Source organism: Limulus polyphemus, unplaced genomic scaffold (assembly GCF_000517525.1).
Source record: "Limulus polyphemus unplaced genomic scaffold, Limulus_polyphemus-2.1.2 Scaffold2130, whole genome shotgun sequence".
Classification (NCBI taxonomy): domain Eukaryota; kingdom Metazoa; phylum Arthropoda; class Merostomata; order Xiphosura; family Limulidae; genus Limulus; species Limulus polyphemus.
Genome location: NW_013667740.1, coordinates 50895 through 63046, shown reverse-complemented (window position 1 = coordinate 63046; position 12152 = coordinate 50895). Strand labels below are relative to the sequence as shown.

At 28.6% G+C, this 12152-nt stretch overlaps 1 protein-coding gene across 1 annotated transcript in view; it reads left to right on the top strand.

Annotated features, from left to right (window-relative positions):
• LOC106466036 (tropomodulin-like) overlaps positions 1-12152 on the top strand; it is a 26177-nt gene that overhangs the window by 9974 nt on the left and 4051 nt on the right. Inside the window, exons 6-9 of the mRNA XM_013926281.2 lie at positions 1428-1558; positions 6378-6485; positions 8109-8252; positions 11149-11296. Of these exons, the coding sequence (XP_013781735.1) occupies positions 1428-1558; positions 6378-6485; positions 8109-8252; positions 11149-11296 (531 nt within the window). The remainder of the gene's footprint in view (positions 1-1427; positions 1559-6377; positions 6486-8108; positions 8253-11148; positions 11297-12152) is intronic.

Sequence of the window (12152 nt, the reverse complement as noted above, 5' to 3'; positions counted from 1 at the left end):
CTAAATTAGGAACGGCTAGTGCAGATATCCCTCGTGTAGCTTTTCGCGAAATTCAAAACAAACCAAACCAAATCAAACAATTTTTTGAAAAGTGAGTTCCAACTCTCTCACTTTTTGCTGTTTAAAGGGTTTATGACATTTGATATTCCTTAGTAATGGTTTTATAGAAGCACGCTGCTCTCTTCCTCAAGATAAACTAAGATTTGTTGAAAAATTGACACAGGAAGAAATTGTGAGTAATTTAACATACCTATGGTGTTGGAAAAACAACATACCAAGTTTGAAGATGAATGAATGAAACATTGAAGAAATTTGTTTTCAAATTAGACAGTCAAGAGTGAAGCAAGGAATGGAAATCCATGAAGTAAACTAAGAGCAGTACATTGGGAGACACTGTTTACATTTGGTTTTTGGCAAAGGGGGGGTGCTTGCGTGATCCTATTTTGTTCCATTTTATATAAAAGGTTTTGGACATAATAAAACCAGAAATGGTGATCCATGTTTCAAACTAGCACTGGTTTTCTGAAGCACTTCAAGTCTCATCGTGACATATGGTTATTTGATATTCAAGGAGAGAAACTTTCTGCTGCTGTTCCTATCAATTCTAGAGTTTCTTAGAAATAAACAAGATGATGAAGCCAAGAACTTAATTTGTATAACTATTATGCAAACCATATGTTTCTTGTCATGACTCAGATGCTCTTATATATATAATGACAGCAAGAAATGCATCACTACCATGGTCTATACTAATGCAAGACACGGGTTGCCAATACCGACCACAGGTAAATAAAAAAAGCAATGTTCCTTCAAGACTGTATATAAGATGTTACCATTGAATGAAAGCTAAGAAAAATGTACAGCGAGACAGTTAAGTGTTCATTAATTGTTTACAACTGTATTTATATCCTCTGTAAAGAAACACCATTCCAAACTAGAAGTTAGAGTAGTGCTCCTTCTCATTTGTCTAGTGAAACCCTCAGGAATCAGGATGAGATTGTCAAATTCATGCTCTTTCCTCTAAATATTAACCCATGGACCAGTGTATGATTGAGATAGTCAAGTGTCTAATAGGAAGAACCTCTTGCACTGTTTACTTATAGCTGAGGAAGATGATTGGATAGTCAGTCTCTTTATTATGATGAACCTTAATTAGTGTACCTACTTGGCTGCTGAGGCTTGGGTTTCTATATCACAAATTTTACTAGTAAAGGTGTGGAGAATGTTGTAATCCACCAATGGAAATTCAGACAAGAATGAAGAAGGAGACTGTAGTCACTGTTCCAGAAATAGTAGAAATATTGAAGGACATTTGAGGGTGCAGTGAGGCTTTTCTTATAAAGAGTGTAGAAGCTTAATGCATTAATTATATATTTATTGTTTCACAGATAAAATAATTTAAAGCAAACTATTTGACTATTTTTCAGGTCTTGTACATGCTACTCAACCAAAGTGTTTAGGGCTTGAACCAGATAATGACACTAATGTAGACAAAACTTTGGATCAAGTTGTAAAGAATGACTCATCACTCAAAAAACTTAACTGGAACAACATTAAGGTTAGTTTGAGTTGAAGAATAAGTTTCAAAATGGTAATCATAATGTAGAAGACTTTGCCCCAGGATTATTGTCATGTAAGCTAACCATCTTAAAGGTCAAATACGATAATTGTTTAAGTCTAATGCTTTAAAAATGCTTGTGGGTGTATGTGTGATTACAAATACTTGTATTGGCTCTAGCCTAAAACTATTTCACTAAGCAGAACTAGAGCTCTATAAGCTAAAGGACAGCCAATTATTGTTCGTATTTTATAAATGTAATTTAATTCTTTAACCCAGCTTCTAATTTTATTAGTAGGTAATGTCGTTCATGTCATATGTCATTCCAAAACTAAAACTAGTGAATGAAATTATTTAAAATTTGACAAGAACTTTCCTAAAAGTTTGTAGTTTCAGAAAAATAAATATTTAACATTTATTTTTTCTACTATTTCTAATAAAAAAAAATCGTTATTTAACACTATCTTCTCAGGCATCATTTACTGAGCATGTCATGAGGTTTTAGTGGATTACATTCAAAATTTTATTAAACTCCTTTTTGTTTATGTTATACCAATTAGTATAGCATAAAATCATAGACAATAGTCCATATTTTAATAGTATATAAGTTTTAAGTTCTTAATTTTATAAGGCAATATTTAAAAAAATCCTTAATTTCCCCTAGTGTGATAAAGGTGACAAATTTTCTGTAGGCATTGCATCTTCTCTATTTTATTCACCACCCCTACAATAAGAACGAAATTCAACTTAAAATTACTCACTATAAAATCATCATTGCTCATACAAACCATAATTTGTATAACTTTCAATTCTGGTTAGTTACAGAGCCATCAAATAGAAAATCAGACCCCTCTTGGCACACCTACCTGTCACATCCTGTCTTTCAGGATTTGTTAATAGTTCTCTCGTATGTTTAATTCTATATTATCTATAACCAATAGAAAGTCAAGGTTTTCATGTATCAAATGAAGTATCATATTACATTGTGTTCTGAACAGAGAATTGTCAATTTCTCTTTTAGTACAAGCTTCATTCCCATGGGAAAGATAATATCTAGCTTAGATGAATTTGTGACTGCTCTTGTCGCATTGTTAGAAAGCCAGAAAAATTGTGATAGTTATAGGAAATTATCTGCTTTTTGAATGTTATTAATCTATGTTCTTTGGTGCATTATTTAATTAAATAAAAATTATTTTGTGCATTACTACCATTAGTATAAAAAAAAGTAGGGTTAAGTATCATCGACATTCGACAGCAAAAAAAAAAAGTACACGGGTAAGTACTTTATTTCTTATTTTTCATGTGTATTCTTTATTTATTATTATAAAAGTAAATAAAATGTAAAAATAGGGATCTCTTTAGTTAAGGTTAGATTAGGTAAAATAAATAATAATATAATATTATTTCACGAGGCACACACGCGAGCAGCTCAGAGTAGCTCGTGGGTAATGTAATTCAATAGCGTAATATGAGCTGCACATTCCCCAAGTTCAAAGGGAATAAAACAATAAAATTTAACTATAAATAGATGTATACTGTAAAGAGTTTAAAGCTACTTGGGAAAAACGAATGTAGTTTCGTGTTACATTTGAAGTCATTCTAGAAAGAAAAAAGGGTAATTTAGATTTATTTAGATTTTTTGTGGTTACGAGGTCAGTCAAATTGACCAACCTTGTATGGAGTTAGAAAATAAAAAATATGAAGTTTTACTGAAAACAAATACTTGAAATATATTTAGGAGGTCTTAGAGATTACACAAATGAATTTTGAGATGAAGACAAGTATTTTTAATCTTAACATGAAAATCACTTTGCACACAAACTATTCAAAACAAATACTCTATATATTTACGGACAAATCTTTTTTTAGTTTAGTAAAAATTCTTCTCTAAAAATATTATTTTTTGTATGTGAAAGATTATAATGTATACTGAAAGACTGCCAAATTCTTGAAGATATATACACACTATATTAAGAGTTAGTAGTATCAAATTTATAAAGACTTTGAAATGAGTACAAAGAGGTCACATGTACAGTCAAATTGACCGAGCCCATATTGAGAGAGTTATTTGCACTCAGACTCTGAATAGTTCACCAGTAAGGTGATTTTTATATTAAGTTTAAGAATACTATTTATTATGTTACAGTTTTCACATTTCATTTGCATAATCTCTAGAACCTCCTATATGAATATCAACAGTTTTTTTTAAGGTAGATGTTTATATTTTATTTTCTATTTTCTCTATTATATCACAACTCTACCTTTTATCATCAATGTACACTGCAATGAAATATATAAAATTAAGAACTGGAAATATGTACATACATTTTAGCTCTTTGTATAAGTCTTTTGAAACTTGTTTTTTTTAGTATTTATAATTTCACGTCTTTATCTTTTCACTTATAGTTTATTTTTGATTTTTCTTTCCAATTCTTTGTATTTTATTATTTCTGTCAATACAACATCTGGTGCCCATGGGGCTTTATTGTTATTATACAATGACTCGTTTCACTAATGCTTTGCACACGCGAAAGATGCCATCTTGTTTGTACACCTTCACAATCCAGGCAACACCAGGTTAAACTTATAAAAATCATTAAACCTTTCAAGTATGATGTTTAAAATAGAAATAGTACATAATTAACTAAAATATAAAAGTAAGATCTAAATACAATTCAACTGTCTCTCTAACTGCAGCATATTTAGGCAAGAAACCACCATAGGTGCTATAGTCAATCAAGCAGACAGCAATATAAATGTATTGTACTTAGCAGTACATACTTGTGACATTGCTAGCTTATGTGGCTAACAATGAACCGTTGCTAAAGTCAAGATTTTTCATTGTGCATGGATCACGTGACATGAATACTGCAGTTTAAGTATATTTTTTTTAAAGGTTTCTTTTGAAACAAAGGAATTATAACTTAGATAACATAAAAATACAAATTATAACATATGTTATAATGTTAACTTCATTTATCTATATTGATAGTAAAGAGGTTTAATTAAATTTTGAATGTAATGCAGTACCATATGCAGAAAGGAATTTAGAAATGGTGATAGGAGCAATACAGTTAAATATTAAACAATACTTGTATTCCATGATGGCTTAATCTCGTAATAAAGGGCATGTGGAGAAACATCTAGTTTACATGAAATCATTAATCTGCACAAGGAGTGGTAAACTGGAAACATGAAAATAAATATATTAGTGTGTGTGTGTATGTGCATTTTTAACTGTTTAGTATTATTCTGTTGTTTTTTAAACATAAGCTTTTAGTTGTGGTATCATTCATTTTTGAATTTTTCTTTTTTCATCAAAATTTGAAAAAACTTGATATAACCCAAGAATTTTTGAAAGGTAGGCTTTTCTTAAAAATAGGGGAATAGAATATTTAAAGTTAATTGTGCCATCATCATCATTGACAACACTTAAAGACAATGTCTGATGCCTTGTAAATTTTTCTGTTTACTATAACAAAGAAAAGTCTACTTTTTGAAAGACCAAGAGCTATTAGATTTCTTAACTTGTATATACAAAGATAGAAAGATTCAAGCAATTTGAAAATAATAATAGAATCATATTCAATGTGTTTAATTGTTTTATAACATCCAGCATATTATGGCAAAAATACAAAATTATGTATTACCTACCTTCTCTTATCTATACTTCATATCAGCTTGAAATCTGTGTTGGTTTGTTAAAAAGTAGGCAACATAAATTAAGCTCTGTTATTATGGCTTCTAAACCTGTTTTACGTACATTTCAGTAAAAAAAAAGTGTATAGTTTTTTCTCATACTATTACTTTTAACTTAATGATTTAGAAACCAATAGTTACTGATTACTAAAGAACAAGGCCTGGCATGGCCAGGTGTTTAGGGTGCTCAACTCACAATCTGTTGGTTGTGAGTTCCAATATCTGTCTCACTGAACATGCATACCCTTTCAGCTCTGTGGGTGTTATAATATTACGGTCAATCCCACTTTCATTGGTACAAGAGATGGCGGTTGGTGGTGATGACTAGCTGCCTTTCCTCTAGTCTTTCACTGCTAAATTAAGGACAGTTAGCATAGATAGCCCTCATATAGCTTTGCAGGAAATTCTAAACAAACTAAATACTAATAAACATGAATAGTTTATCAGAGTTTAAAGTATTCTATAAAATTCTTTATTTTGACATCAACTACAGGCTAAAACTAATCCCAAAAAAATAATTAACTTCTCTTAATTATTTTTTTTTTTACTTTGAAGTAGATAAACTGTTAGAAAACCCTCATTGTTTTGTCTTGCATGTTTTGTTCATATACGATACTGTTAATTGTAAATTTTTCTTAGTAGATTCCAAAGTGGGCAGTAAAATCTTCAAATTATTTTAAAATAATAATATAGAGTAGATCACTACAAAGTTATTATAACAATTTGCATGATACCATAAAAAGTGGGCATTTTTTTAGTGGTTTTTTCAAAAGGGTTTGACATCTTAGGTCATGATTTGGACTTCTATAATAACTTAAACTTACTGTGGTGAATAAAAGACAACATAAACACCAAATTTACAATTTAGTTTTTTTTTATTGCGTTCTCTTTCTATTTGATAAAGATATTTTGTTTCATCAAAAAGTAAAATGCAGAAATGTAGTTTAAATTGTTTCTTTGTTACTTCTGTGAGTGAAATACAAACTTTTAATTTTGTTAATAGTTTAAATCGTATCTTAATGGAGTTAAATGTTTCATTTTGGTTTTGTGATGCTCAAGGTTGTTGCAATATTGATATATATATTTGTATGTTTTTTGATAAATGAATTTACTCTTATAGAATGTTTCAAAAGAAAAATTCAAGCGACTATTTGAAGGACTGAAAACCAATACAAATTTAGAAGAATTAAGTTTGGCTAACACAGATCTTACAGACGGTCCTGTAGAGGTATGGTTAAATTGTTTCTGTTGAAAATTTTTGAAAATTTTCTTTTTAAAGGTTAATACTATAGTATTGTAAAAAAATGTATATAACTTGTATAAATAATAATCTGAAGTTTACCGACATATTATTTACAACTCCCACCAAATGAACACACTTACACTCACACAAAAGAAATATTGTATAAAGACAAAAATAGAATACAAAATACTACTGAAAATTAATCACTCAAAAAAGTAAATGCAAAGAATTTGAACAGAAAAAAAGTAAATCAAGTCAGTTTGTTTTAAGTGTCTTTTTTGTCGTATTTTGTGTTCATCACATACTCTGCCAGTTAGTGCTGTTTCCATGCTTCGTGGTATCCAATTGAAAATCTGAAAGTTGTGTTGAAATCAGTTCAACTAATGTAGCTAAACTGTTTACTAATAATTACTATTGCACTTTATGCACTTTTTAGATTATATTTTTCATAATTTTGTTTCAGCCAAAGTTTTAGTAAAAGATCCTACTTTTTTTGTGGCTGTGGGTCTTAAATATTTGTAACAGTTGTTTTTACTATAAGAATACTCCAGAGTAGAAGACAGAGGTTTGTTTTACAAAATGACTTGTCCAGTTTGTCTTTGTTTATCTTCTGTACAAAATATTTTATATATTTATTTCCTAATTTAAAAAAATCGAAAACAGGCAAGAATCTAAACTTTCTGCTTTGTATTCTTCAGATTTCTTGTTTTTACAATGCTTATGTGGAATAAATGTTATATTTTTCTCCATTCATCATCTTTATCAGTCTGCTTTTTATTTTCATTCCTGACCAACTTCATTGTAACCTTTAATTTCATCTCAGTTTTTAAGTCGTAACTAATTGGAGTAGTTACAGTAAGGACCTTGCTTTAATACTTTCTTGAAAGATAATGCTCACATTAAATGACAAATTATAACTAGAAGCTTATTTCTATCTCTCTTTCATTTTTCAATCTAATCTAATTGTGTGGATGCTTGTATTCTGTAATCTATCTGTTTATTTAATATTTATATGTTGATAAAGAGCCTTCTTTATCTATCTGTTTGTTTGATATTTATATGTTGGTAAAGAGCCTTCTTTATCTATCTATTTGTTTGTTTAATATTTATATGTTGGTAAAGAGCCTTTTTTATCTATCTATTTGTTTGTTTAATATTTATATGTTGGTAAAGAGCTTTCTTTATCTATTTGTTTGTCTAATATTTATATGTTGATAAATAGCCTTCTTTATTTATTTGTTTGTTTAATATTTATATGTTGATAAAGAGCCTTCTTTATCTATTTGTTTGTTTAATATTTAGTTGTTGATAAAGAGCCTTCTTAATCAGTGTTTTGAAAAGAAATTTGCTATTCTCTGAATGCCTTTCATAAATTACTTGTTTTTTTAATGGTTTGGATCACCTGAACTTATAAGATAAAATTTATTAGTTCAGTGTTTTAGTATCATTGGAAAGAGTTTAAGCCATATATGAATGTTATGTTTAGTTTGTAGTTATTTACACTTAGTACTAAAAAGCAAAAAAATACTTTACCTTTGGAAGATGTCATATTTCAATCGTAAAAAATGGATTACTAGAGAATACCCTTTTTTTTTTCAATTACTACAGATTCTAATTCAAGCCCTTGAAGAGAACAAGACCTTGAAATCTCTCAATGTTGAGTCCAACTATCTGACACCACGAACAATTTGTGATCTAGTCAAGGCTCTCTTACCCACTCAAAGCATTCTGGAGCTGAGAACCGCCAATCAGGTACATATAGATAACTAGTCGTAGTGTTAAGAATATCTAATTTTTAATGACAAGGAAATAGTAGGTTTCTACAACAGGCAGTTGCTGTCCATTTGAAACTTAGATTCATTATAAATACTCTGCCTAAACAATCTATCATGATTTTAAAATCATACCTGTGTGGTGATATGACATAATTAAATTGTTAATGTAAATATAAATATTTTTCTTCATGTTAAAATTAGTACCAAAACACTGTTCAGAGAAAACTTAATTAGTGTATATATATGTTTTAATCTATGTGGATATCTGTTTTTAGTAGTGGGTTCATAGTTTTACTACTACTTCTTGCATTTATTTATTCATTCATACATACTTTTAAGGATATTTGGTTTTGTTTATATGATTAAATGTTTAAGGGATCATCCTTTCCTTCACAACCTACAAGAGATATAGTTAGGCTACAAAAATAAGAATATATTTAACATGAATATTGTAAACATTATTATTTTAAATCCCTTATTAAAGGATAAGCTGTTTATTTGTATAATTACTTTTGAAAAGTAAACTGTACAATTTGTTTTATCTGCACACAAAGACATTGTATTTAAAGAATTACTTTTAGGTTATTTTTTAGTCTCGTTAGTTTAGTTCTGGCTTACTGTTACAGTGAATGAAGATTGACCCTCTGTAAGCCTTATTTGAAACTTGCAAATTTGTAATTAAAATGTATATTAAATATTTGGTTTTTAATAAGTTTTGTTGATTGGTACAGCTCTTGCTTTAATAATATTACAGCTATTCTTCATTTCATTAAACATTGAAAATGTTTTGAGTTTTTTAGACACTGTTAGAAGCTTTTATACTAGCTTTGATGATTTCAGAAGTTAGAAAAATTACGTATATTTTTGTAAATGTGGAAATTTTCACATGGAATTAAATCATTCTTCAAACCCAATGCTCAGCTAAGTTTAGAATGTTTCTCAAAATTTGATTGTAGTACTATGTTTTAGTTTAGTTATTCATAGTGTTGGAAAAAAAAGTATCAAAGTAAGATTTTTTTTAAATATCCTTTTTTTTATGTAATAAGAGTAAACATAAAATAGTTCTAACATAAATTCAGAAATACTACAGTTTGTACTTAACTAGGATCATAAATTGAATTTCAACTAAATTATTCTTTGTTTTAATTTTTATTGATTTTTATGCATAGTTTTCTTTACATACAAAACATATTAGGTTTAAAGCTTTAAGTAACAACTTCAATCAATGAGTAAAGTTAAGCCAACCCCATTTATGTGAAACTATTTGAATAAAAAGAAAGCTATTTAAAATGTTGAAGTTACTAGCTTTAACCCTCTGCACATGGGAGAGTCAATGTCACAACCTTTTTTTAGAAAGTTATATTATAAATTTAAATAAACCATTTATTATCAATGTATGTTAAAGAACTTGGCATGAATAGTTTTAATTTATTAATTTCCACGACAAATATTTAAATTCTCGATCTTCACCTTTCTGAGTCTCATGACATGGTGATGCTGACTTCTCAGATTTTTTCTCTTCCATTATAAAGGGTCTTTGGATTGTTCAATCAATTAGAAACATATTATATAGATATTGATGAGCCAGAATATAGAAATTCAACCTCTTCTTGCTTTACTGACATATCATTACTTGTTCAACCAACATGATATGCCCTTCCCTTTGTATTCTACAAGATGTCAATAATATTCTCTTATATTGCTATTGGACATGCTTATAACCAATAGAAAGAGATGATTGTTTTGTTTTAGTAGTCAGAGCTGATAGTTCATGAGGAAAGTCTGATGTGTTACACTAAAGATGTTGCTCCAAGCAGTAATGGAATTTTTAACCTATTTATAGGTTAATTAGTCAAATAAATTGTATAGTTTTGGGGCATTTTAGTTGAGCACCTGATATATTTTTTTGTGTTCTAAAATGCATATTTGAAAGCCACAAAATATTTTTTAAACCAACATAGTGAAAGAAATAGACCTACTGAATCACACACCTAAGTACAAAAGGCCTCAAAGCTAAAGTAAGGTTAAATTTCATGCTTTTTGTGTATGTTTTTATTTATTATTAAATGTTTAATGGAAACAACTAAAATCTAAATATTTGAAACATATCAGATTATATAAGAAACTCTAAATGAAAAAATAAATGCATAAAAAAATTGTGATCTGTATTCAAGGAAAACATGCAGGATGCTGTCAAATGATGTAAAATGATAGTTTGTTTATCCTAAGCTTTGTTACGCTAGTTAAACATGGTTCAAAGAAAAATGAAATGGTAAAACTAATTGAAAGCAGTTGTAAAAAGGTAAGATGCCTGAATCTGTTAGAATAAATAATTGTAATTTTCTATTAGAACAAGCAGTCAATCTAGTAGAAAAAAAAAAGTATTTCATATTTTTCGACTTTTCATTTTACTGTACGTTGATGATTTCACTACAGTTAGTGTTAGAATAGAAAAAATATGAGATAAAGTACAGTTTTACTAAAAAAAACCTTCTGATATTCATTTAGGAGGTTCTAGAGCTTATACAAATGAAGTATGAAAAGTTTATAAGGTGAAAAAAGTATTTTTATTCTTATGTAATTTCACTCTATTGACTCAGTAAAGGCTTCATAAATTCACAGATAAATTTTTAGTAGAAATACTTTATTTAAAAAATCAGATTAAAAATAAAAGCTTGCTAAAGTTTGTGAAAATACACTTTGTATATTCAGAGTTTTAATGTGTATAGTTTCGTGATTAACTGGTACTTAGGAGGTTAATCAAAATGTCTGACCTGTTGGCATAGGGTTGAATAGCTAACCATAACTGTTATTAAAACTTAAAGATTATTTCAAATTTTTAATCCTTTTTTCAAGTTGTATTCTTTTTTTAGAGCACACAGGTTCTTGGCACTAAGATTGAAATGGAAATATCAAAATTGGTCGAACAAAATGACTCTTTATTAAGGCTTGGAATATTCTTTGGGACTGCTGATGCTCGAATTCATGTCACAGCTAAGCTGCAAAAAAACCATGATGCCAGTAAGTATAAATACTTTTTTGTCTCTTTGGATCATTAGAAAAGATACTTTTAGTACAAGTATTTTTTTTACGTAAAAAAAGTGTAAGGGCATACTTTCACAGGACCTGATTAAGTTTGTTGGAAATATTTTGGAAGAATCTGACAATATAAAAATCAAATAACTGTAAAACATTCAAATATTTGTAAATCATTTTAGACTAATCCAGCAGTTCTAAAATCTTAGTAACCTGAGGACCCCTCTTAAAAAAATTTTTGCAGACCCCTATCAGTGTTTTTTGTTTTGAAAAAAAAAAGATTCCATGTATATAAAAAGCTGTATTCCAAAATTAAATGTTTTAATTTATTTTAATTTAACTTTATGAAAAATATTTTTATTTTATAAATTATATTTTGTAAATATTTTAATGAAATTTCAGACATGACTAGTGAACTCCCAGGGGTCTGAAGACCCCAGTTTGAGAATTGCTGGACTAATCTATTATTGAATAACAAAGCTTTGCACTTTTGGTGTCTTGAGCTTTCCTTAGAGGTATAATTTGTGTAAATTTGTTGAGAAATTAAATAATATATTTCTTATACATAGTTTAACTTAAATATATTTCTTAGATGTTTTTAAAAATACTTATAATTAATACAGACATTAAATCCAATTTTAACAATTTTTTTAAACAGTTATGTTTTTCTGAACTTTTTATATGTTTTCAAATTCGATGACGAGGAACCCACTTTGAGACTAATAATGGCTGGAGACGGCTTAAATGGGTAATGAAGAAAAACTTTAATATAAGTTTAACATGACAGCAAATGTACAACGTTTCGACAAGGTTTTGTCATCATCACATGATGACAAAACCT